Source organism: Carettochelys insculpta, chromosome 6, assembly GCF_033958435.1.
Source record: "Carettochelys insculpta isolate YL-2023 chromosome 6, ASM3395843v1, whole genome shotgun sequence".
Classification (NCBI taxonomy): domain Eukaryota; kingdom Metazoa; phylum Chordata; order Testudines; family Carettochelyidae; genus Carettochelys; species Carettochelys insculpta.
Window position 1 is genome coordinate 61,865,429 of NC_134142.1, and position 27,840 is coordinate 61,893,268.

The following is a 27,840-nucleotide window of genomic DNA, read 5'->3' on the forward strand; positions in this document are numbered from 1 at the left end:
CCCGGGATAAGGCGCCCCCTGTCCCCTGGCCGGTTCGCCCCCAGGCCGCGTGGCCAGGTGGAGGCGGGCAGGCTGCGGAGCTACAACCAGCCCGAACTAGACCGGGCGGCTGGAGCGCGGCAAACCGAGGCTCTGGCCCTAGGCGCGGCCACGTGAGTAGCAGCCCTACTCTGCGCGCCCTGCCTGGGCTGGCAGCCGCAGGGGCGCCCCGCAGGGCGGCTCAGGGCCCGACTCCCCGCGGCACCTCTGGGTGGCGCCGTGGAAACAGAAACAAGAGAAGGGAAGGAGGAGCCGAGCCGCAGGCAGCAGCGGGCGTGGGTTGACTCCTCCCTCCGGCGGCGGGCGGGTGAGTGGAGCCCGCCCACATGGCCCCGGCGGAGGCAAGGTAGCCGGCTCCGACTCGGAGCTCCGGGCGGGCGCGCGGGCTGGGACATGAGTCTGGCAGCTGCTCGGGCCCCGGCTCCGCGCGGCGCACGCAGCCAGCAGGAAGTTTGCACCGGGGCCGCGGCCGGGCTGCCGGCAGCGCTGCGCTCGCCCCATGCACACGCCCGGCCGCCGGCCCTGCACCGGCCCCCCGGAGGCGCCCCGCACCGGCTCCGCCATGCACTCTAGCTGGGGCCGGCAGAGCAGCCCGGAGCTGGGCCTGGGTAAGCGGCTGAGCGTCGGGGAGCTGCGCTCGCTCTTCGAGGCTCGCTGCGCCGCTGCCGCCAGGGAGCTGCCCGACCCGGCTAAGAGGAGCTGCCGCTCCGCCAACGGGCTGCTGCCGGCGGTCATCCCGGAGCTGACCGTCACCGCCGAGGAGAACGAGGAGGCGCAGGGCAGCCCCGGAGGGCCCCCGCCGGCCCTGGAGGGCGGCTGGCTGAGAACGGGCAGCTCACTGCACTTGCTGCAGTCCCGCCGCCTCTCCAACTCCTCGCTCTCCTCCACGGGCTCCTCGTCCCTCTTCGAGGACTCCGAGGACGACCTGCTGAGCGACACGGAGGGCAGGAGCCAGGGCATCGTGCACCTGGAGCGCGGGGAGGACACCCACCAGGTAGGGGGCCCCTATGCCGTGCGGGGGGCGCTGCTTCCCACGGGCCCCGGGCCGGGCTTCTAGGAGGAGCACCTGCGGGTCGGTGCGCCGCCCCTGCGGGCAGGCAGGTGGCAAGGGTGCCTCCTAGCGGTGCTGGAGAGCGGGCGCCGGGTAGACCTGGCTGCAGGGCTCAGTGCCACGGGGATGGGCGACCTGGGGAAAACTCAGCGAGGGGCCTGGGTTGGGGGCTGCAGGGCTGGCATAGGCTGCTGCTGCTGCACTTCAGGGGCTGGGTCTCCACCGGCCTGTTGTGTTGACCCCTCTCACCAGAAACACCTTAATTTAAAATGAAAACAATAGGGCTGGGCAGTCCTTATCTGAGCCAAAGGGCTCTTTGTTGCACAGGTGCCTGTGATATCAGGCTCTCAGCTCCACTGTACTCAGTGGTAAACACCAACTTGATTATGCATCCCTCCTGGCCAGCTCTGGTGAGCTCAAGTTATTCCCCCTCCCTTAGTCCTGACCCTGTATTAATTGTGCTTCTGCTGTACTGCAAACAACAGCCCCTCCTGCCTGTGGAGGTGGAGAAGTACATAGTTCAATCTGTGCCTTCCAGTCCCACGGGGTCACTGAGCACTCACGAGTCTGGTGTTTTAAACAGGCTTCAGAGACCTAACAAAAAAGAAATAGCTATTTTCCCCTTGCTCAATCACACAAACTCTGGGGGAAAAACCCACCATGCTGCTCAGTGATAAGGCCTAGTGGTTCTCTGGTCCCAGTCAAGTGCTGACACCGTTTCTCCTCTTTGCTAGGAAACCTGCTTGTTCATTTATTTATTGGCATTTCTTGATCACAGGCATTTTTCAGTCTCTCTTATTGGATCTTAAAAATAACATCCCCCCGCGCCTCCACAGGCATTTACCAGAAAGTATTTCTGCCTCTCCCAGTCCCCAGGCCTGTGATTGTCAGTTTTTGATCTACTTCATGCTGTGAACTTGAGAGGCGCTTGGAATTATTAGCATGTACGCTTTTTGTCCATTTGGCAGTAATACATTCTTCCCACTAAATCCCTTATGTAATTTGGCAGCTGCTCTTGCATATAAAGGCCAGTTTTGAAGACCTGCCGTTGAGTTGTTTTTCACAGTGGTAATATGCATTTAGCAACTCTCTTGGAGACATGAAACTGAAATGTTTCCTTAGCAAATCCCTCCGTACACCATTATTGAAGCCAACCAGCCTTTTATTATTATAGGGGTATCCGTGGTTACTGGGCTGCTGACGGCGAATTGAATTAGGAAGAACAACATACATTTCAAAACAAGATATAACATACCTACTACAGTGTTGTGGGTAATTCTTCCAGATGGCGGCTTCTCATGACCGTTTTAGGCTTATTAAATTAGAGGAAGTATGGTTTCATGTCTGAAGTGCAGGCCAAGGAATTATGCAATCTTGGTTTTATTTTGGTAGATTTGCTTTGTCACCTTGGGGAAAATTGACTTTTCTGTGCCTCAGTTTCCCAAGTATATGCAATGGAGAGATGCTGTATAATAAGAGTTTTTGCAGGGTCTTATTAATATTTATAAAGACAATGACTCTCCCATGGAATCCCCAGTAGAAAGGGAACTATTATTCTTACATGAAATTTGACTTGGTGTTGAGTAACAGAATGGCAGAAATTAAAGGGGACAACAAAATATTAGATCATCTATATCGTTCCCATCTGCTATTGCTGGCAGCGGGTAGGAACACTATACCTCTGAATACCCATCATTGAGGGCTATGGGCTGGACGTACGTGTAAGGCTAATGGAACTGGGTCATTGGCAGGAGAGAATGAACTTGTGATCCTCGGGCTAAACCCAAGTACCACCTGCATGAGTGAAAAGCCAGCTGGCTTTCAGTTAAGGCTGTAGAGCAGTCTTCACACACCCTTCTCAGTGCCTCTGGGTTACATATGGTTAATAGAGAGCAGAGACTCTGATGGCATTTCATCAACACAAAGTACCTGATGCCATTCATGCTGGCCACAGGCTAACTTGTCTCCTGTGAATGGTCTGAAGTAAAACTCTCTCCTCCAGGCTGAGTACCATGTTGGACGCAATATGGTCCAGGTCCTGCATTATTGAGGTCAGTGGTAAACCTCTCGATGACTTCAATGTGTTCAATATCAGATCCTAAATCATTAGTCAGAACAGTATGCAGCCCTGCATACTACTTTTACAAAATGTGATACATAAGTGTATGTTTTAGATATGTTATGTTACCTGTTTTTAAGTAAGTTCGTTAAAACTATTTACATTTGGATAGGGTTCAGAAGGAGCGCTGCATCTAACTACAAATACAAGTAAATAGTTGAGAACACTAACTAATGGGAAAAAGTGTTTTAAATAAATTAAAAGCAGCCATCTTAAATGTTTTGTGCTAAGATAGGATGGAGAGAAACAGAGTCCATGGGAAATCAGGGACTTTTCAAGTATTAAGATAAGCTCAGTTTCTTTAAAATGTTTTTGTACACCTGCCAAATGTTATGCATTCCAAAGAACAGGTAAAAAGTCACACATTTTTGATGAGCGAGATACCACATGAAGGAGCACGTAGCCTCAGGAAAGGTGTACTGAGCTACTTACTAAGTGCTGCTGCATTCTGATCTAAGCTCTTCATGAGACTGTGTTTAGTACTACTCCCGCCCATTAACAAATGCCTCTTCCCTGTCCCTTAGGTGAGACAACCCATTTTACAGATAAGTGAGAGGCTAGACAAGCTATTTGTAGGCAAAGCTGCAAATAGAATCCTGGACTCAAGTAGGACAGACTGTGTCATATGACCGCAACACACTATGCCTTTCAAGTGATGTGGGCTGAATGCTGTGTCTGTCTAACCAAGGGTAGGTGAACATTTTGGTTTGAAGGCCACATTGGGGTTCAGAAATGGTATGGAAGGCCAGGAAGGGAAGGCTTTACCTCTTCAAACAGCCAGGTGCTGCACAGCCCTTGCCCTTGACCACCATCCCATCTGATGCTCTGTTCTTCACCCCCTGACCACGTCCTGGGTATTTCTACCCCCTGTCAGACTCCTCCCCTGTCCCCTATCCATCCTCCCTGCCTGCCCTCCTCCACCTCCCCGGATCTCTAATCCTATCCAACTTGCCTGGAAACCCGCAACCCCTATCCAGCCGACCCCTCTGCCCTGACCATCCCCTGAAGAGCTCTGCTCTCAGCCCCTTCTTGGTCCCTACCCTCTTGTCCAACTCCCCTCGAATCACCCATCCCCTAAGCACCCTGACTGCTTCCAGAACCCCTCTGCCTCCCATAAGCCTCCCTACCCTCTGCTTCCTTTCCTCTACTCTCTGCCCCTGCTTCATGCAGTCCTCCTGTCCCCTGACCACCTCCCCAAGACTACCAGCTGCCTCTCCAAGCCCCTCACTCCTGGCCCCCAAGTACTCCCCCAGGACCACCCCTGCTGCCTGCCTGCCTCCTGACCGCGCTATCAGGAGCACAGGGGCTGGTGGCACCACTGCCATACCGCCTGGTTGGAGCTGCAGCCGGACCTCACAGAAGTGCACTGGGTAGGTGGTGTTGCAGCCGCACTACCCAGCGCGTCAGGGCCGGCTGTGTGGCAAGCATGTAGTATGTCATCCTGGCACTGGGGGAGCTGATGCTGCAGGAGAGGAGGGATGGAAGCGGAGAGGGATCAAGGATTAGCCTCCGTTTGTGGGTATGGTGGGCTGGATGCGGCCTGTGGGATGTAGTTTGCCTCCCTCTGGGCTAAGCGATCCTGAAGCAGTGGATGTCTGCACTGCTACGGAGAAGGGAAGATGTACGTGTACAAACCACAAGTCCTGTGGCACCTGATAGGCTAGCAGCCACGAAAGCTTACGCTCCAAAGTATCTGTTAGTCTCTAAGGTGCCACAGGACTCTTGTTTTTGAAGATGACGGACTAACTTGGCTACCCCTCTGCTACATGCATACTCCTTTGCTAAAAGCTGCATTGTGACAGCTCAGGCTATCAGCCTGAGTACGGTTCAGTCTGAAATACTAGCTACCTATTTGGGCCACTAACCTGTGTTCTGTGACTACACTGCTATTTCTGGAATACTTGCTGGAGGAGAAGGCGCACATGTACATCTTCCTCAGCTTGGAATTGCATGTCACACGTAGCAATGTAGATGCTCCTTGTGTGGCTGGACCAGATCTAAAAGTTGGAGTCTGCTGCTGCCACCTGCATGCATTTAATGTACGTTGTTGTCCTTTAGTTCAGATTGTTGAAGTGCATGCTTTTTGATCGTGGCAGAATGACTGTTGGGGTCGTATTCTACTTCCTGTAATTTCTTGAACCACTAGATCACACTCTTCTCCTAGGGACAGGACTCCTGATAGCCAAGGCAAGTCATGAGTAGGTGTGACCCAGTAGGTCCAAGTAGAAAATGTGTGTGGTGTCCTTTTATGGCCTGCTCTTTATAGAGGAAAAATATATAACTTCCCGATTCCCCTGGCAGCATAACTGGCAGAGCTCTGTGTTGTGTATCTCCAGGTTGTGTGTTGAAGACCAGTTCATGGGGAGAAATACATGTAAATTAGTGGGAGATCCTTGAGATAATAGGTGAAATCAGTTTATTTTGCCAAGCATTGTAGTTAGAGGTGAGTTTGGGTGTTAATATTTATTTTGTGTTGAATTTAGTGTAGGTATTTTGGGGGAATATGAACTTTCCTTTTAGGAATGGGAAGGGGCACATGCCATAGGGTTTGTCTGAAGGAAACTGAGAGCAGTGCCTGGGGGAGATCTTGCTTGTACATGCAGTCTCTGCAGAAGGCAGACTCTATCTGTGTAAGCACCAGAACTTGAATTCTCAAACTTACGTTTCCAGAAAACAAGCTTGACCCATGAAGATGTATCAGCACTTACTCAGGCACTGGGTGCCTCAGTGAACATTACACCCATGTTTGCCTGAATGACACCAGTTTGGGATTAAAAGTTGTTCCCATCCAAAGTAAGTTTACTGGCCACACTGTGAGAAGAACTTGGTGGATCCAAGTTCCAAATCCCGCCTTCCAAACTCACTACTTTGTATTAATTGACAAATGCTGACTAGATGCCAAGAACTGCCCAGGCCATGGAGAGGGCGTTATCCTTGCAATCCCAATGGGAGAGTTCCCCCAGATCAAGATTAGAGCATCGTGACAAAGAGTGAGTGTGGGAAGCTTATTCTGCTCCTCCCCTGTTAGCCAATTGCAGTATACAATTTATATTTGCATAAAATGTCATAGATGTGGCTGCACAGTTACTTGACAGCTATATTTATCTGGCTGATTTAGCAATAGGTTGTGAAATAACCAGTATTAAATGTGCACTCGGTCTCGTCCTATGACAGCTATAAAAAATCTCTGCTATCCCATAAGTTATCATCATCTGCAATCCCTCAAGGTTGAGGATTATCTGTTTTACAGGCTTTATTTTTCATGGGTCTTTTGGTAACTGAGGAATCTGATCCTTCAGCCACAGGCTCGCTGGCAGACTTTGTGGGCGATGTTGGAGACCAGGCTGGACCACAGCCGCCGCATATCAAACCTGTCTCCCATTTTGAAAATGGTGATGATGTTAGCACTGTAGAAGACAGCAAGGAATTCTTTGGTGTGTCAGAACTTGAGGAGCAGCAATCAAAACCTGTCAGTCAGTGGTTCTCCCCTGTCTTCAGTTCTTCAGTCCAAATGGTAAAGCACCAGGTCCTGGTACTTTGTCATTCTTCACTTGTTTAATTGCTTTGCAGAGCTCCTCAAGTGTCAGTGGATAGGAAAGTGTTTCCCAGAGTGGCGGCTGAGAGCTGCAGTAGATGGTGTCATCAGTCTCAGTTGATTTTTGATGTAGAAGCTGTTGGCAGTGTTCCTTCCAGACTCTTGGTGGACTCCTTTTCTTTAAGAATATCTTAGAGATGTGAGGTCACATGAGCTTGGTTTGTACAGGGTCATTGACACAACATACAGAGCTTTTTTTGTGAGACAGGCAGCCAACGTTTTGGATTTTTTTTGGTTTCTCTTCCCACGATTTGTTTTATTTATTTCTCAGATCCTCCTTTGAATTCCAGCTTTGAGGTGATGGAAGGAGCGCTGCTTCTGAGTGGATAATGGTTGGTTTTGTCGGTTGCAGAAAGCACTTCTCTTTTGGCCCGAAAGAGCTGTAATCTCACAGTTGTTTGTTGTCGAACCAGAACTGATGGCAGTGGGTAGCAAGGCCAATGGATTCCATGCAAGCTTCCATTATAAATGATCTGTTTCTTCTCCTTGGGCTGCCACCTTGCAGCTTGTTTTTTCCCTATATGTTCAAATGGGGACTGCAGTTTCCCATTTGTGCTTTGCCTAATGAAACAGAAGACCCCTGTTGGGAAGAATAAGCACAGTGGTAATTTCCACTGGGAGACCAGTCAAGCCAGTCTGTCATGAGCATTTCTCTGCTTTCAAACAGAGATAGGGAGGTCCTAACCTGACCTCTTTATTTTTCCTTATTCGACAGCATTGCTTTAAAGTGTTTTGCTCAGCAAGTAGATGACATGATAGCCACTTGTTGGAGGAATGTGATTTATTAGGTAGAAATGTGCCAAACACAAACAAACCCCAGATTCCTGTCATTGTAACCATGAGAACAGCTGACAGCTAGGAAGAAGGAATACGCATTAGAGTCTGTCTTGCTGAAGTAGTAACCCAAAAGTTTTTTTTGGGAGTATTGGCTATTTATCCTAAAGCTTATTTACTTTGGTTGGTCCTTTCTCTCTCTCTCATTCTTTCATCCATAATATCTTAAAAATAGACAAACATGCTTCATAATTATGTACTAAAAGTATGAACTATTTCAGCTCAGGAGCAAATTACATAAACTAATTCAGTAGAAGAGAAATTTTATTTTTAAACTGAGATGGGAGGGGACCCTAAAGGGCTTGTTTAATTATTTATTACGTTGTGTGAACTTCATGCTTCTGAAAGGAGCTAGATGGACAGTGACATCCCTATACTCCTCTCTTTATCCTCTGTCTCAAAGAGTGATATGAACAGCAGCAATGCAAACTTTCCCCATCACCTTTCTATTGTTTCTCAAAGCTGGCTCTTTTGATACAAGGATAATTCCATTTCTACCGTACATGTAAATGGTGGCCGCTGGACTAGCATGCTGAGAGTATGGGTGCTAAATGGTTCCAAGAAGTAGATAAGTTCATGGAGGACAGGTCCAGCAGTGACTATTAGCCAAAATGGTCAGAGATGTAATATCAGGCCCTGGGCCTCCCTAATGTTTGACTGCCAGCGCTGGGAGTGGACAACTCGGGATGGATCACTCCACTGATTGCCTGTTCTGTTCCTTCCTTTTGAAGCAAGATACTAGGTTATGTGGTCTATTGGTGTGTCCCGGTATGGCCTGATTTATATGCTTAATGTGTGTTCTCGTACTTTTTATGTGGATGTTTGCCTAGTAGAAACTGAACTAAGACCCAGCAACTCACTTCTGATAGCCTATGAAATATCCCTCTGTTCCATTAGGCTTTAGTCATTTTTGAGCTGGTATGGATTTGAATTTATGACCGAAGGGTTAAGAGACTTCTTACTCCATCATAAGTTTCCTGAGCCATTCAGTCTCTTAAGGTTTTAATTTTTAATATTTAAAAGGTCCTGCCTGGCCCTGCTGGATGAACTGGGAGGAGCAGATACAGTACTGTTTTGTAACTATTAATGGAAGATTGGGTGGCTTGTGTTTTTCTTTCTTGTACTTCCATAATGCCATTGAAACTTGTTTGCAAGGCATGGTGGTATAGCTGGCGCACAAGGAGGAAAATAACAAATCTGCATCACCAGGAGATCTATCAGTGTTTCAAGAAGTGTCAGTTCTTAAAACAAAAAAGCCTCCGGGCAGATCTTCCACAGATTGGGGTCAGTTTACTGTGGAGGTTACTTATGAAAAGTGGTGCCAGGCAATACTTATTACTGAAAGGAGTGCTTTCTAGTGGCTAGAGCAATGCCTCCGGAGCCAGGACTGGCTCACTCTGTGACCTTGAGCATGTCATTTAATTTTGCAGTAATTCAAATTTAGCCACAGGGCCACAGAGAGAGAGTAATTCTCGAGGCCAGTGGTTAGGGCACCTGCTTAGGAGGTGGGAGACATTGAGTTCAATGGCTGTATTCCAGTCTCTCTCTTGTTTAACCACAATGGAACAGCTTCAGTGGGAAAGAGAGTGAATGGGGTGACCCTGCATCAGAGTGTCCTGTAGATCAGTGCGTAAGAGTATCCCCCTTAGCAGATGGACGCCCCTCTTCGGACCTTTAGCAGAGAAGGGGGCCTTGAAGCTGAGTGCTCTGCACAGAGTCACAAGGCAGGCGCCATCATGACTAATGATGTTGAAATGTAATGTGAGCCCATGGGCAGCCCCTGTGCGTTTCTACCGGCTCAGGCCCTTGGAGTGAGTTAGGTGGGCCTTTCCCTAGCTTCTGAATTGCTCTGGGGCTCAGGCAGGAAGCAGACCCCTGAATGTCTCCTGGGAGGCAGCAGTGTGCATCTCCAGAGGATGGAAACTTTTTATCCAGAAAACCTCAGTGCTGAGTAAGTTTAGGTGCCCGTAAGATTTGGTGAGAGCATTATTATGGATCCTAGTGGAGCCAAGACTGGGACTTAAGTGCCCGAGTGCCTTCATGGACGCTGTCCTCCATGTCCCAGCCTACAGCTCCCTTAGCTAAGAGTTGATCCCCTTGGAGTCTGCCTCCTACGTGTAATGGCGCATGTGTCTCCCCCTGTTCCTGGTGAGAGGAAGGACTTCTTGGACTCTTCTTTTAGTGACTGCTCCATGTAATTTATTCAAATCCACTCCCCCACAGCCTTTAAAGTGCACAAGTTCCAATGCTTAACAACCTTGTTACTTTTAGCCCCTGTTAATGAGGGATCAGAGAGTTAAAAGACCCTTGTTTGGGGTCTGCTTCAGTCTCTTATGGCTAGCTCTGTCCTCCCCTTTCTCTCCTAAGGCTACTTTCCTGCCTTTCATCAAGCTAGTCAGCCGATGAACCAGTTAGTTCCTTAACTCACCTGTCTTCTCCCTCTGATTAGCTAATTCCTCACAGTTACTGACCTCACTCTTAGGACTCAGCATCTGTCACATCATGGAAGTAAGCTAGGGTGGGGTCCAACCTCAGTGACCTGGGGGCTTCTGAAATTAGTAACATGTATGTGTAATAACCAGGGATCCCACATGATTTCACAGAGAATGAGGCAGAAATGAAATGAACCAACATACCAGCCTATTACATGGCAGTGCTCAGGCAGGGTTTTGGTTATTTTGAACTGCTTTTTTTACCCTTATCCTGGTGACAGTGTCCCCTTTAATAGGTACCCGCAGACAGAAGGGTAATGCACCTTCATAGAGTAAAACACTTGGGTGGGCGAATCTTGATGAGGAAAATGTTAGTCTTCTTTAATTTACCCTGCATTCATCTACAAGCAGTAGGAACGGTACAGTATTCCAAAGACTCTGAGAGGCTGTCAGCCCGTCCAGTAACTTTCTGGCAATACTGCTCACTCAGTTTGCATATTGCTTTCTATCTTTGATTTATCCTGTCTCTAATGGGAAATGCTGTTGGAATAAAGCATGGCAAACAGCTGCTTCTCTTTGCACCAGTATACTCTGATCATTACACTGGGGCAGTATCTTTCCATCTTGTGTCCTATATTGAAGAAACCCACCTTGGATACACCAGTTCTAGTCAGCTATCTCCTGGTATCAACCCTTCTGTTCCTGGACAAGCTTCTAGAGAATCCAGCTGAACGCCAGCTGCAAGCGCATCTAACTGGAGCAAACACCGAGCCAGCCCAATTTGGTTTCAGGCCAGGCCAGAGGTCAGGAACTGCTTTAGTGGCACTGGTGGATAATCTGCTGTCAGTGGATGGTGGGCAGAGGTCCATTTTTGTTATCATGGCCCTCTGTGCAACGTTCACGGTTGAGGAAGGACACTGCTCTTTCGTGTCAGAGACGAGATGGGGATTTAGGGTTACGTGCTAAAACGGTTTACATCTTTTCTGGAAAGACACACCCAGTCATCCCAGCAGTGGTGATGAGAAGTGGTACTGCGCCTCCACCAATGTTCCCTCTAATTTTTTTCTGTCTGTATGTCAAATAAATTTTATGTGCGCCAAGGTGTGGGTGAACGTGCACCAGCAGCACAGACACATGCATCTGGCTGTGGTTTCTGTAGGTGCTCTGCTAATCAGCTGGGTGGGATTTAAATCTCTCCGCCCAAGCGCTCAGCTTACAAGGAATGCTCATCGCCACTGCTAGCCCCATCCCTGCATTAATCCCACAAGGATCAATTTCTCCTCTGTCCTTTTCAACATCTACACGTGGCCTCCAGAGGAACTGGTCGTAGGACATGGACTCAGGTGTCAGCAACAAGCTGTGTCTTACCTGCTTTTATATATAATTCACTGCCGCCAAGATTCAGTGGTTGGATGAGATCACCTCTCTGGTGAAGAACAGAGGGTTGAAGCGGACCCTGAGTGAGACTGAGGTGGCGCTGGCAGGCAGGCGTGCTGAGCATTCAGAGCCACTGTACATTCTCTGTTGGTGGCAGGGCAATTGCGTCTATCGTTTAGGAGTGCGTCTGAGTTGTGTGCTGGTGCGAAGTGCTCATGCAGCAGCATCTGTGAGTAATATTTTCTGCCATTGCTTGTGGATTAGGACACCCTGTCCTGTTTCAGTGGATGATGACTTGGTCTGAGTTATACGCATCTTTTGTCACCTTCTGTCTGACATGCAGCAATGTGAATACGTCTGGGCATGATGCCATCAGCCTTTAGGAAACTCCTTTTAGTACAGGATGATGCAACATGTTTCTCAGCAGCAAGGGCTACTGCAAACACATTAAACCTGTCTTCCACTCTCCATGCAGGCTTCCCAGCACATACTGGCTCAAGGCCTCAGTCCTCATTTTCAAGGCATTCAGTAACCTGGATCCAGCAGGTCGAAAAGATTGTCTAAAGCTCTGGTGTGAAGGCCAGTGGAATTTTCTAATACAATGCTAACATTTGTATGGTCATGAGGTAGATCTTTCTTGCAGTCTGGTGCAAAAGCATAGAACAATCCCCCCTCCCTTGAAACTAAGGACCATCACAAACCTATGCCTTTCCCTTGTCCCACCAAATGCAAGGCAGCCGTCTCTATAATAAAAGAGATGGCTAGAACATATGCTGCTTCCTTTGCATTTGGAAGTGTTGTCCAATGGTTAGACCAGCACACGAGGAGTCTCCGAACAACAGTTTCTTTCCTCAATTCTGAATCTGACTCGGTCTATGCCTCAGGCCCATATACTCTGCAAAATGGGTGTGACTATCTTTACATCACAGGGATGCTTTGAACTTAATGAATGTACAGTGCTTTGTTGATCCTTGTATGAATGGCTATATAGAAAGGTGAGGCATTATTACTGGAGATCTGCTTTTCTTCTTCACGTCAGGTGTGGTTGAAAATGGAAACAAGCCAGCAAAGCTCAGAGAGAAAATGGGAATCGCTTTAAAGTTATTACAAAGATAAAAATGGCCATACTGGGTCACACCACAAGTCTGTTTAGCTCAGTAACCTGTTTCCTGGCAGCAGCCAATGCCAGGTGCCCCAGAGGGAATGAACAGAATAGGTAACCATCAAGTGATCCATCCCCAGCTACTGACAAACAGGTGAGGGACAGCATCCCTGCCCATCCTGGCAACTATGCATTGATAGACTATCCTTTCTGTTTTTCTTATGCTACTTTTGCTCTCGAAGACTCTTTAGTTATTAACGTGCTGGGATATGTGTGTGTATATAGGGAATTTACATATTCTAGTTAAGGTGGATAGGGACCTCTATTTTCAAGCATATGTTTAAAGAAAGAACAGGGCTGTTTCAAGCTGAAATTTTCTCGTCTTAATTTGAGAACTGGGACTTTTAAAAATGAAAGCTTGGTGAGGTTTGAAGGTTAGATTGGCTAGCATATTACTTGAACGTAAATAAATAAATTTAGTCTGACTTACTTTTCCTTTTAACTAAAATTATTGTTAAACCAAACATGTTTCCAGTTGCAAAACATAAGTTATCTTTCCTGTTAGTGGATATCGAAGTTTAATTCCTTTGCCTACAGTGGTCACTATAAGAAATCTTCAAATTTGCTGCTTGCAAGCTGCTGTTATATCCTGGGTATTGCCTTCAGTCCAGTTCCTGGTTAGGTCAGTTGAAAGATTCCCATTGGTGTCAGCGTGGGTTGACTTGCTTGACTTAAACCCTCGTACTCCAACTGGAACATAGATAATCTACAAGCCTCCTACACTTTACTCTGTCGCGAGATAAAACTTCTGTCCGACTCCAGGAGTACCCCAGTTGTTGTCCTTCAATCTCACTAATCTTCTCCATGTTGTCCGAGGTCTTCCTCTTCTGTGTTGTCCTTGTGGGTTCCATGCGAGAGCTTGACGGACTGCACTGGATGATGGCTCTCAGAGTGTGGCCTAGCCATCCCCACTTTTTTCTCTTGATCTGAACATCAAGTAGTTCTTGTCCTGCTCTGTTCCAAAGCTCCTCATTTGTGACAAAGTCTTGCCACTTGATGTGCACGATGTATTGGGAATCTGTAAATGAATGTCAAGTAGCTTGTGATTTGAAGACTTTTTTTTTAGGATGCCACATCTGGTATCCATGCAAAAGCACGCTCTTCACTTTTTTCTCCTTAAACAGGCACAGTATTGTTTGTCTCTATACTGATCCAATCACTGTGGGTTAGATCAGTGCAAAGTATAGGGCTGAACAATACTGTGCCTAATCACAGAGGGGTAGCCGTGTTAGTCTGTATCTTCACAAAGCGCAAAACCAGTCCTGTAGCACTTTAAAGACTAACAAAATGATTTATTAAGTGATGAGCTTTTGTGAGACAGGCCCACTTCTTGAGAACTGGAAAGTCTGATATAGGACAGAAGGAGGAAAGAGCTACCCCCCCCCGCCCCTTTAAGATGCTACAGGACTCCTTTTTTGTTTTGTGAATATTATGCCTATTTAAGCAGAATTACTGAATTAAAAAAGAGGGGATTAAACTGCAAAGGTATATGAAGGAAATATCTCACCACCCTGCCCTTATTTTAATTAAGGAAAGTTCTTTAATTAGAAGAGTCAAGCTTACATACCTAATGAAGTATAGTCAGTCAAAGTCACATAATAACCTGTGTAATTATTAATCAAGATGGTCAAGGACACGGCTCCTGGATAGAGATCCAGACTTTGTGGGTCTCTATCCATACTCTCTGAGATCAGTTGAACTTGGAATAATAGATCCAAACTTTCTCAATCAATAAAGTAAGCAGGTTTCAGAGTTTATGGGAATTCCAAGGTTAGTCACTTGAGTACAGCCCTGAACTTCCCCAATGCATCCTTTTGGGTCAGAATAATCATAAAAAAGAAAAAAAAGAAAAAAAAGAAAAAAAAAAAAAATTTTTTGGGAGTCAATCTTATAGTCAAGCTCCAGAGTAGAGAGACAAAAAGTAAATAAAAAGATTTCAGGATCTGGTCAAAAGTGCCAGGCCAGCCACATATGGCTGCTGATCTGCTGATGTAATGTGTCAGCTTCTGAGTGGTGCTCTCAGCTCCTGCAACACCATCAGACAGCTGCTTGGGCTGGTACCTGGGGAAATTGTCATGGCCTCGTCACAGTCTTGCTCCTACCCTTTTGGGGAATAAGCACTCCTTCAGGGGTGGGGCGCACAGAGAGCAGGCCACATCTGAATAAGACATATAGGAGTAGGAAAGCTTCTTGTGCTTTCCTCACTGTGCACCCCTCTCCAGCCCAGGGATGTTCTGGCTTTATGCATGTTAGATACTGTGATGGTGAAGGTGTAAACATCGGCAAATACACTTAGAATTTGTCCCCACAGCTATGTACTCAGGCATGTGATAAAGCCAGGAAGGACACACCTTAGATGAGCAATTGGCATCTGCACATGCAAATTGCTGTTTGCTAACAGAAATCCAATTGTTTGTGGGCCTTGGGTGGGGTCAGTCAAGTGCACTTTACCTGAATTTTGTGTTCATGATAAGGACTGCCTACCAGGGGCTTCTGATCCAGCATAACCGTGCCTGCCTTTTTGAGCCCTTCCTGCCAGTGGCCCTGCTGATACTCCTTCCTCTTCCTCCCTGTGCCTCCTGCCTGCTGTGAAACAGCTGTTTGGCAGTGTTTAGGAAGCTCTGGGAAGGAGGTTGAGGTACTGGTTCCACAATGGGTTAGCTCTGTTCAGAGGAGAGTTTAGTTTGCTCGTGGGAACAAGGCAGTCTTCCTAACTGTGAGCTTAACACAATGCTGTCTGCTGGGTATCAGTTATGCTGGAGTTACAGTGGATCCACTTTGATTGTTGGCTTTTCAGAAAGGGCAGTGGAAGTCTGGTGACTAGGACCTCTTTGTACAAATCCAGGCAGATTAATTAAATTACATTATATGACTAAACTTGTAGTCCTTGCTTAGGGTCAGATCATCCCTTCCTATGGTAAAACCACCAAGAGAAAACCCTGGAGGAGGACATCGCCAGCACTCTTGTGCCCTCTTCTGGCTGTTACTTGAGTCCTTGGGATGTCCCAGCAGGACTCTGCAGACAAGATAACAAAACTAGGGCTGTCGGTTAACTCATCGCAGTTTTAATCTCACCATTAACCGAATCCCAACTGAAATGTATTGAATGTTTTTTGGATATTTTCTACATTTTCAAGTGTACCAATTTTAATTACAAAGTCTTGGCCTTGCTCATTTTGTTGTTTTTTATTACAAACATTTGCACTGTAAAAACAATAAAAGAAAAAGTGTTTTTCAGTTTATCTCATACACACATTGTAATACAGTCTAGCAAAAAAGCAGCATAAAACTTTAGTGCCGACAAGTCTGTGCAGTCTTACTACTTCTTCAGCCAGTCACTAAGACAAACAAGTCTGTTTGCATTTATGGGTGGTAACACTTCCAGTTTCTTATTTACAGCTCTTGACCCAAGGTTTAAGAATCTGAGGGAGGAGGTGTGGAGCATGCTTTCAGGAGTTTTAAAGAAACAACACTCCAATGAGCAAAACAGACTGTGAACCACTACAAAAGAAAATCAACCTTATATTGGTGACCTCTGACTCGGATAATGAAAATGAACTTGCATTGGTTTCCACTGCTTTGGATCTTTTGTTGAGCAGAACTTGTCATCAGCATGGAGGCGTGTCCTCTGGAACGGTGGTTGAAGCATGAAAGGGTGTAAGAATCTCTTGCACATCTGGCGTATAAATATCTTATGATATTGGCTGTAACAGTGTCATACGAACATCTGTGCTCACTTTCAAGTGACATTGTAAACAAAAAGTGGGAACCATTATTTCCTGCAAATGTAAACAAATGTGTTTGTCTGAGTGGTTGGCTGAACAAGTAGGACTGAGTGGACTTGCAGGCTCTAAAGTTTTATATTTTACTAACAAACTGACCCTGTGTTGTTAGAGTATTTAAGTGTAATAAGCTCCTCTCCCCCATATTTGGAAAACAGAAGGAAAAATTATATGGCTTATGCAAATGATTTGTGACTAATGGCATGGGAGAGTTGTGGGGAGGCAGCAGGGCTCCCCCCTCCATTGCACTGTGTCTGAATGGTGGGGTTGGGGTAGAGGGACACTTACGTCTCCCGGCAGAATGGAGAGTCGTGTCTCTTTGTGGCCACTGTTTTCCTGCTGGGCCTGCCCCCAGGGGTCACTCTGCTGTGTTGCTCTTACCTGCACTCACTGCCCCCAATGGTGAGTCTGAAGTATGTGTCCCTTCCTCTTGATGCCCCTGCCTTTCCATGTTCTGGGAAATCCTGGGATTTCAGGCATTTTCCAGGCACAGCCAAACCCTGGCCTTGGTTTAAGTTAGGGTAAGAGGAAGCTGCCTACCAAACTTCATGGCTGTAGCTCATACAGTTTAAGAGGAGTTCTTGGACAAACATAGCACTGACCGACATACCCTGAAACATATAGCAGATTTTTGAAAGCAGTTATTTTTTGTGCATAGTTCCACATGTGAGTGCAACTCATGATAAAGAGGGGTCTGGGAGTACGTTAATCGAAATAAACTATTTGTTTTTTACGGTGCAAACGTTCGTAATTGAAAACGAATATAGAATATAAGCACCGTACTCCCTGAATGCAGTGTTGTAGTGGAAATCAATATACTGGAAAATGTAGAAAACCTCCAAAATATTTGCATAGGTTGGGTTTTACTATTGATTAAATTTTTAAATCAATTGCCAGCCCTAAATAGAACCATTTTTAGGAACGCTTTCAGAGAGCCATCTATGAGGATCTCTTCAGCCTGTCAATCACGGTGGAGTTTTGGCAGAAGCAATTCAAATGACTGCTTGGGACCCTCTGCTTTACTGCTTTATGCCAGCCTTAGTAACTCGTGATTTGATTCTGCAAGAATCAAGGCAGAACCAAAAAGGGAAGACCTGACTTTCCTGCTCCAGCAATTAGACCAGAGACTGGGGATAACCACATACTTTTAGGATCTCAGTGATCCTACGCTGGCTTGCCAAGTCCCTACAGCAGGAGTCTGGGCCTGTTGGATCAGAGGCTAAATTTTTTTTCTCACTCTGGGAAGGAATTCATGATCTGATTTGTTTGTTTCTCACTGGCTCTTCTTTCAGCCCTGGGTGTGTCTAGAAGAGTGGGCTGCAGAAGCTCAAAGAGGAGGAGACTTTTTTTTTTTTTTGTCGTACACCAAAATATTTTGAGAGCTGCATCACACACAAAGATAGCAGTCGGGGTGGGGCAGGTGCGGGACTGGGGTAGGGTGCTGGCTCTGGAGGGGGCTCACAGCAGGGATTAGGCTGCAGGATGGGGGTGCAGGGTGCTGGCTCGGGCAGGGAAGTCAGGGCCAGGGGGGATATGGAGTGGTGGCATCAGGAGGGGGCGGGGGGTTGGCCTGCTGTCTCCACCAGGTGGCACTTACAGTGGAGGGCTCCCTGTTTGGTACAGCATAGCTAAGGCCTCTTGCCTGTCCCGGCCCACTCTCCTCCCGGAAGGGGCCACTTGCCCCTGTGACCACCCCTGCTGGGGTGGGGAACACACGGCTCTGCGCACTGTCCCTCTGTGCCATCCCCATCCCCTCAGTTCCCATTGGCCAGAGTTTCCCATTCCTGGCCAATGGGAGATGCCAGGACAGTGCTTGTCAGGAGCTGCACACAGAGACCATGGGCGCCTCTCGAGTGACTGGGAGAGGGGGCAGCCAAAGAGCCTCGTACGGCTCCAGAGCAGCTGGTTGCTGACCCTGGACTACAACATATTCTCCACTCGTCAGAGAAACGTTTCAGCACTGTGGTCCCAGTCTTATTTTGACCCCTCAGGTTGTGAGACCAGACGTAGCAGTTCTGTTTGAGGTAGTTGGCTGGGGTGGATAGAAGGTGGGGATGGCCCTGGAATGGATGAAGTCAGGCACGTTATTCAGTCTTGGCTTGTGAAGGCGCTTGGGTAAACCGCTCATTCCACGTGGGCACTGCAGACCGTAAGTCAAGGGTGGCCGACACGTGGCCCACGGGCCAAACTCTGGCCCACAAAGCTTTTTCCTGGGGCAATGGTGCCATTTTACCCAAGCCGGCCAAAGTGAGTGTGGGGTACGAGGTCGACTCCCTGCCCTGCTGTGGCTGAAATTATAGAACGCAACTTAATTGGTTTACCAGCCAGCAGGGCGGTGGGAGGAAACTGGTCGTTAAACCAGTTAAACCAAATTCCATTATTTCAGCACGGCAGGGCAGGGAGCGGCTCCCATTGCAGGTGGGCGAAGTGAGCAGGAGAGCTGTGGGGAAGAGGCAGCCAAGTCTGCTCCTGCTGGAGCCGTGCAGCCCCACTGAGAAGGAGAGGAAGGTGGCTGTGGAGGAGCAGCAGCAGTGCGTGGAGCTGTCGTCTGAGGCAGGTTAAGCCTTGGGGTTGGGAGAGGTGGCGGGGTTGCGGCTCATAGGGGTTAAGCCTTGGGGTTGGGGGGGCAGTGGGTTTGGGGCTCATAGGGGTTAAGCCTTGGGGTTGGGGAGGCGGTGGGTTTGGGGCTCATAGGGGTTAAGCCTTGGGGTTGGGGAGGCGGTGGGTTTGGGGCTATTTTGTGTTTGACCCCCGGAACGTGTAGAAAATTGCCATGTGGCCCCACATGTTAAAGGTTGGCAACCCCTGCCATAAGCCATCTGCAGTGACATTTTGTATGTTGCCTTAATTTCTCTAGCCTCAGCTGCTGTGCTTTGGAATTTTGATGTTGGTCACTGTTGGATTCTGCTCTGTGAAGTCAGTTTAGCACAGAGGTTGCTCTTCAGTCCAGCTTTTCAGTCAACTAGGCTGTGTGGTTCCATAAGGCAGACTGCATTTGGCTTGCAGTTCTGCTGCCGGGAGCAAGCCCATGATAGTAAAGTGTATTTTTGTGCTTGTCTCTCTCTTATTACAAGGGAGTGCATGTAATGACAGGTATTCAGTAACCATGTGTCAGGTGCATGTGTTTAACTTAGTAGAATAAACAGATTTTCTTCATAATTTGCATTTGACGTTTGTGTTTGGAAAAGGCGAGGGATCCCCAGGATCTTCATAGTAGAACCCTTTGTTTACTTAGAGTGGGGGAAGTACTAAACCCATATGCCCTGAGTCTATTTCAAGTCTGATGCAGGCAGGTGTGATTTCTTTGGCTTCAGATGAGTCATAGCCACTTAACATCAGGTCTGAATTAACCCCTTGCATGGAGACTTGTCTTGAAAAGAACATTTTTAATAATCCCTGGTGAGATGAGCCCAGGGGAATGCAGCATCTTTCCTATACTATTTCATTAACAGAAGAGAGCCCTGAAAGCAATGATCCTGAAAGAACCAATGCTGCCTTGGGCAATATGTTACCAAAAGCTCCTTTGTATTCATATCCTATGCACCACTGTAATAATATCTCTACAAAATATGCCTTTTCATTTGAACGCTAATAAATTGCTAGCCAGCAACATCATGGTGAAATGTACGAAACAACATTATATGTAAAGGTGTGAAATCTCCCTGTATGATGATAATATGTGCTCAAATCCTTACGCCTTGCCTAGGCAAAAGTTGTTAAACAGGGCTGTCTTAAACAAGGGAATGTGCATTTACCACAATTTGTGTAAGCAGTAAATAGAATCCACCAGACAGTGGGAGAAGGATATAGCAGGAGACCAGACAAATTTCCGTGTCAGCAAACACGGATGAAGAGAGAACATGGAGCCTTCTTCCCCACAGAACTCCATGTTCCCTCCTTCACTGCTTGACTAAACTGACCTTGAAGGGTAATGCTCAGAAAATCCACTTCAGACATTCACTGGGCTATAAAAGGGTCAGAGAAGAACCCCACGTGCGCGCGCGCTCTCTTTCTTTCCTGCACCTAAGAATAAAAAGAGATCAGCAACTTTGGGCCTCTTGGGGAGAACCTGACCAAGGAAAGGGTCAGACATCATTTCCTTGGAAGATTGTGGATGAGAGAGGCCAACTTAAACAAAGCTTGAACCAAAACTTGTTGGGTTTTAGACTCTTGAGTGCACATTTTCACTTTTATTTCTTTGCAAAAGTTTCTAACTTTCTCATGCTTGAATTCACTTAAAATCCTATCTTTTTGTTAATAATCTCATTTTACCTTTAATCTAAACCTGTCTAAATCAATTAGTGCTGTTTAAACTGAACTCTTGGATGAGCCCAGTTAAAATAATAAACTGTTGAATATTGACTCCTTACGAGGACAGTGGATCTTAGTATCTGGACAGTCTGGGAGAGGACTGCACATAGTTTTTGGAAAAGTCCAGGACTGGAAATGCATGGGGGTTGTTGTGCACGCAGTAGCCTAAATTGGTGGAAGCCAGAGCTTGACTGGAATGTTGCTGACGGACTGCTGAACCAGATCTGCACTATACACAGATACTCCAGCCTGGTCTGCACTAGGAAGCTACTTCAGTATTAACTGCATTGCTCAGGGGTGTAAAAATCTACCCGTTTACTTACTTGACCTCTCTCCGGGAGATGGAATACCTATACTAATAGGAACAGGCCTCTTGTTGGTATAAGCAGTGTCTTCCTGAAGTGCTACAGCAGCACTGCCGCACCTCTGGAGCGTTTTAAGTATAGACAAACCCGTAGGGTGTGACCTGCATGCTGGTATGCTGTTTGTATGTGGTTCAGGTTGGGAGCTCTAACAGCACTGTGAAGCACCCAAAGTTGTGGGACAGGCAGTGACACAACCTCTCACTAGTCTGGCTTGCATCCCGGCATGTGACCTGGCTGCCAAAAGGCTGCTTGTCCATTCCTTAGACGACTCCAGTATATTCAGTCTGACTTGCTAAGCTGAAAGAATTCCTGTCTTCTATAGCTGGAGGGTGTAGAGTAGAAGAGGAGGTGCCTCCCCTGATGTAGGCAAGAACTTTTGTAAGGATTAAATTAGACAGGTTGGGGGAGCCCTGCTAATTGCAGGGATGAAAAGGGGAGGCCTGACATGAAAAGCTTTCTCACCCCCCTGTTCTGTAGTAATTCTCCCTGCATATTCAGGTCTGGTCATCCTGCCCTTTGTGATACTCAAGCCATGAAGCCTGGAGTTAGAGGACTTCTTTGACTGGAGTTAGAGGACTTCTTTGCTCTGTTCTGATATAAAAGGTAAAATGACTGCATGAGTAAGTTTTATACAGATTCCTTTTAATACAGTGATTTAGAACACTCACAATGAGGAAGGTAAATTGGTGGGTTATTAAGCACAGTGATTGCTGAAGGATGTGGCTTTCCTGTACCACACCCCATTAGATAATGACGCCCTAGTGTGTTGATGATTGCATGTCTTTCCAGCGGCTAGGCCCTGTGAATGCGCTAGAGCAGTGTTTCTTAAACTTTGAGAGCATGGAACATCAAACAATAATGTCTTTTATGCAGAACACCTATGAAAATTTTCTTCAAAAAAATTTGTCAGACAAAAAAAAATCCAAACAGCAACACAGGCAGCAAAAGCAAATGAATCAATTTAATCAGGTATCATAGCAATGAAGAAGTAACATTGGATCTGGTTTTAATAATAGAAAATATATACCGTTAAGTGTATAATATCAAAAAAGCGTTAAATGCTTAAGGCACTACCAGTGTGTCACTGTATAGGCTAGAGTATTCACTAGATGAAACAGTAATTGTTTATAACCTTTGAGAGAAGTGTGGGTTGTTGGTCTGGAGGATGCAGAGGAGAAGTGAGACTGAATATTGGACTTTGTCCTTTGGTAGATTAGCACAGCAGCAGCAGAACTGTTACTGCTCTCTGCATGTCTGTTCAGCACCTTTCACAGCATTTCTTTACCAAGCACTAATGAATCAGCCCTTTCAGCACCCCTGTGAAGTAGGCGGTGTTTGGTGCAGTGAGAATATGTGACTAATCCAAGGTCACACAGTGAGTCTGTGGCAGAGCTCTGACTAAAACCTGTAAATCCTGACTTCTGGTTCCCTGCAGTAGCTAATGGACACTTGGTAAGGCATTTTTTCATGCTTGTGAAAGAAAAGAGCCTATATTTAATTTTTTTTAAAATGCACCTCCTATAACTGATTTACATAGTTACAATTATTTTTAATAATTGGCTGGTAACTTTTCCTTGGTGAGGGTTAAATTTGTAAATGCACCCTTTTAGTACAGCATTTTAGACCACTAAAGTTATTTGAACAAACTAATGAGCTAAATGTTAAGAATTTCACAGTTGAGGCTCCTAGAGGAGCTTTAATTCTGCAGCCGTCCTTCCCCTCCTTTCCTACTGCATACGTGAATTAGAACACAGTAGTCTTTCATTGTATGAGGCTGTAACCCATATTATGGCCCAAGCCCTCCTTATAGGTAACAGCTTTTAGGAGCAAGTGGGGGGATAGCTCAGTGGTTTGAGCATTGGCCTGCTAAACCCAGGTGTGAGAGCTCAATCCCTGAGGATGCCATTTAGGGGTTGGGGCAAATAGATGCCAGGGATGGTGCTTGGCCCTGCCAAGAGGGCAGGGGACTGGACTAGATGACCTCCCAGGGGTCCCCGCCAGTTCTAGGAGATATGTGTACACTACTATATGTATTTATGGGCTGTGTGTTCCAGTGGACATGGTAGTGGTTAACCTCTCATGTTTATGTCACATAAGGAAGCTGAAGTGCCATATTAGGGTCAATGTCCATTGCAGGACATTTCTAAAGGGTTACGCTACAAAGCTGATGATCTGTTCTTTTTTATGGCCTACTAGGACATTGTGATAATATTTTGCTCTTGACTATCTCCTAAACATCCCTACCTCAGTGTGGCATTAGTTGATCTATTATACACAAAGTGCACTGAGCACAGTAGTAATAATAAAGTTAAGAAATTTTGTGTCAGTGACACAAAAGGTCAATGTGATTTCAGTGTCGGTCTTGTGCTGTTTGTAAGTATTTTGAAAAACATGTGAACGATTTTATTTGCTATCTGCTAAACGATGTTCAGTTTAACCAGCAAAAAACTGATACACCACGTAGACAATGTAGTTAAATCTTGGCTACCTTTGCCCCGAAAGTGAGTCAACTTGTTTCCGGCTGTGAGGCATTTTTCATTTTTATCTTGTGTATTATTAGTCAGTTTCTGTCAAAACTGACTATCTCAGGACCATGTTAGGAGGGAGCTTTCATTAATCAATTGTATTAATTTCTCCTGAGATTCTGGGGGGAAGGTCTATCCTGGTAGTACAACTGGACTCGTGCTTTTCACAGCGTGTTAAAGCAAGTTGTCATGGTGGTGAATGGTGAAGTATGGGGGCTGTTTTGGGGGATTGCTTGTGCCTTCCTATGGGAGTGGAAGGTATCAGATTTCCTCAAATGAGCAACTGTTGGCCCCACTGTAACACTCTGCTGAACAATTATCTAGTACTCTTGTCAGTTATTACCCTGTCTTCAATATACCCTGTGATGAAACTGAATGAAAATGTTATAGCAAAGTAGCTTTGGTGCCACATGAAGTCCTTTGATTTCCTTGGCTTTTGGCCTGGTCTTGATACGGAGTCTGAGGTTCTACATGCTAAGGAACATGGCCTGGTCTATACTTTAAAAATTGAATTGACCTAACAATGTTACTCAGGTCTGTGAATAACTTCACAACCTCTGTGATGCAGCCAGGTCAGTCTAACCCTCTGTGTAGCTGTAGTGAGATCAACAGAAGAATTCTTCCATCAACCTAACTACTGCCTCATGTAGAAGCTGGTTAATTACATGGATGGAAAAAATCTTCGATCAGTGTAGTCAGCGTTCACTCAACCACAGGGCAACCACAGCTCCATAGTTACGCTGTTGTCGTGTTGACCTACTAAGAGCAATGGTTAGAAATTAAGTGGCCATGTTGATTGCTGTAGGTCAATCAGTGGCCTCTATTTCACGAGTTTTTCTTCGGTAATGGGTGGATGGAACCTTGCTCTGTCCTTTCCCTCTGAGAGGCCGAGAAGCATGCTGGGAAACATCTATCTCCATGTATAAAATACTGTAATGATTAGACAATGAAGACAGCTGCTTGAGGGCTCTCTCCTGCTGGGTGCTACAGGAAGCAACTCTGCCAGCCCACCTCTTCAATATAGACATGACTGCTTTGGGAAACCGTGGGATGTGTTAGGTTGAAGGCGCTTAGCTCTGTGCTTTTCTTTAGACCAGAACAGAGTGTTTTCTTTGCTTTCCCAGTTTGTGGGTGAGGTAGTCTTGGATGGACATCATGTCAGACAGCTGGAAGTTGATAATAGGTAAAAGGAGGGATTTTGAGGGCATGACAAAGGTGGCATCTGCCCCAGGTATTCAGAAGATCCTCTGAGCCCAAGTCTCTCCTTATGCTGAAATAATATGCTCTTGGGAACTCTTGCCCTGTGTGAAATATCAGTCTCTTCGCCTCCTATAGCTCTGTTTTTTTTCCCTGAAGGTCCCACTTCACCACAGCCACTGTGAGCGTTCTGCAGATTTGCCAAGCATTTTTAAGAGCAGCACATCAAAGGGGTTATGCGCTGTGCTAAGTAATACGCTGTGAGTCATGGCAGAGGGGAAAATGTGGGGTTTACATCTTGCAATTTTGTTTTTGTTTTTGTTTGGCTTTGTCTTGTATCTCTGGATATTTCTCATTGCTCTGAAGGGCTAGGCAGCCCTTCCCGACAGTGGTACAAACAGGAAACCAGAACCCCACAGATGGAGGATACACCTGCTGAAGCATGTGTATGCAGCTGTGAACTTCTGCCATGGCTGAGTGCAGAAACCGGAAGCACCAAGGGTTGGGTGCAGTCTGAGCACCCTTTTTGTTGGCCTTTTCACAGGCAGGATGACGAGAGAGAGGAGATGAGCTGCAGTAACACATTGTTTAGTGGCCTGATTAGTGACGCACCTATAATTCGCACAATTGTATCTTTTTTCTGTGCCATCTGTTCTTCCTTAGGTTTGTGCTAAAATCAGGCAGGTTGTCCTACTAGCAGAGGTTGCTCAGTGATATGCTTGACTCAGTGCATCATCCAGCCACCAGTGTTGCCTGTAAGCTGAGTGCTTCTGCAGCCACTCAGCTGATTAGCAGAATGCCCACAACTAGTCTTTTGTTTCTGCTGGTGGTGCACATGCGTCAATGCACATAGAAGAAATTATTCCTCACATGGGTAGCAAAGATGAGCTGGAACACTCCCAGACATCCTGATTTTACTTCCTTCCTGCTCGGTGCAGAACATGCCTGGGAAAAAGCAGAAAGCAGGCTGCAGTTACTAGGCCACATCCTCAGCGTGGTGTAAATTGGCCTGTCTCCACTGAAGTCAATGGATCTCAGGATGTGACTCATTATTTACATCTGCAACCCTCAAATTCCAGTAGATTTTCTGTTGTAGGACTCTGTGCTTAAGTCAGCATTTAGGCCTTGCTACCTCCTTGTCTGGTGTCTAAGGCTGCGTCTACATTACAAAATAAATTCAAATTTATTAAAATCAATTTTATAATACCAGTTTTTCTAAATTCAATTTTGAGTATCCTCACTTCCCACTGGCTCCCAACAAATTGGACACATTGCTTCCACACTGAAATCACCAAACTGCAGCAGTGCATTGTGGGAACCTATCCCACAGTTCCGTCAGCCCCGCATTCTGAGCCAGGAGCAGCAGCACTGTCAGTTTCCTGGGTCCAGCGTCTTGGGGGACCCAGGAAACTGACAGCGCAACAGCCCTGGTCAATTTCCTGGCTCCCGCTAGTACAACATACCCTCCATTTAATGGACTAATAGGGATGTCCAGTCTTCCTCATCGTCATTTCAATGAGAGGGTTTGCTCCCCCTCCCCACGGGATCCCCCAGCCCAAGTCCCACCCCAACTTCCCCCCAAAAAACAACCTCTCAAAAACACCTCCCCCACAAAAAAAACACCCAAAACCACTCTTCCCACCACCCTCAAAAAAAACAAACAAACTCTTTTAAAAACAAACAAACAAACAAAAAAAAAAAACCCTGCCACTCACTGGCTCTGGTGGAAAAGCTGCTGGAGCTTGCCAGCTGGGACACCTGGTCACAGGTGGCCAAGGACACCTGCAGGGTGGGTGCCTGTCCATGGGCACCTGGCCCTGCGCGTGGCTTGAGCTGCCCGGCTCCCATCACAGGAGTGCAGCAGCCTGGTCAGTTTCCCAGCTCCCACCGGCAGCACACACAGCTTTGTGGGATAGATGGGGGACCCCTGTGGAGGGTAATAAATTCGATTTTAGGAGGTGGCGCTTCCATGCTGGCCTTTAATCCAACTTCTGAATTCGAGCTTGACGCTCTACCCATCAGGTAACTGCGATTTTTTTGTAATCTCAAGGTCAGTGCACCATCCATCAAGCTAATGGTATTTTCAGGGAAGACAGTCACCTGGTAATATTATGCGAACTGCCTTCAATTCGAATTTATCTCATAGTGTAGACTCAGCCTAAGAGGCTCAGCCGGGAGGCCTGCCAAGGAGTAATCCTCTCCTCTTTTGTGTTCCAGATCCCTCTTTCTTATTCTCCTTCCCAGTGACAGGAAGGCGCGCGCCTGGTAATAACCTAAGTAGTTTGTGGGGCGAGTCCTGTCTTGAGAAACTGGTTCAAGTGCATAAGCTTTCGGGGGCCAAGACCCGCTTCATCAGATGCATGAGTGTGTGGGAGGGGGCGGTGGTTCCAAATGATATTTGAAGAGTGGGGTCCCAGTAAAAGGGAGTGCCAAAGCTGACAAGGCCTATTCAGCAAGGTGGAAATGGCCCATTATCAGTAGTAGGTACTGGTTGTTAATATATTCCCATTAGACTCTGACAATTGGCCTGTCTGATCTGACTTGTTTTTTCCTCTTTTGATACATACTACTGATAATGGGCCATTTCCACCTTGCTCAATAGACCTTGTCAGCTCTGGCCCCCCCCCTGTTACCAGGACCCCACTCTTTAAATACCTTCTGGAACACACCACCCCCCTACTCATGCACCTCACAAACTGGGTCTTTGCCCAGGAAAGCTTATGCTCCAAAATATCTGTTAGTCTATAAGGTACCACAGGACTTCTTCTTGTTCTCGAAGCTACAGGCTAACCCGGCTGCATCTCTGATACTGGTTCAAGTGCTGTGCTTGCAGCACTGATTTTTTTTTTTTTTAAAAGAGGTTTGTGCATGTTTGTTCACGTTCCCTTGTCAGCACTTGCCCTGGCAACACTCCTGTTATTGACTTACTCCTTCGCATCCTACCCATACAGATTTTTGTCTCACAATCTGTAATTCCTTTCTGAGCCAAACAAGTGGGCAGCCTGCTTGTCAGCTGGTAGCTCCTCAACCCTGGATACTGGAATCCTTTTA

General features: G+C 46.7%; 1 protein-coding gene across 2 annotated transcripts in view; it reads left to right on the plus strand.

The window, feature by feature from the left end:
- Positions 1–380: 380 nt before the first annotated feature.
- ITPKA (inositol-trisphosphate 3-kinase A) overlaps positions 381–27,840 on the plus strand; it is a 55,882-nt gene continuing 28,422 nt past the window's right edge. For both annotated transcript variants that reach the window (XM_074998855.1, XM_074998856.1), the window contains exon 1: positions 381–1,033. In XM_074998855.1, coding sequence (XP_074854956.1) covers positions 539–1,033 — 495 coding nt within the window. In that variant the 5' untranslated portion in view covers positions 381–538. The remainder of the gene's footprint in view (positions 1,034–27,840) is intronic.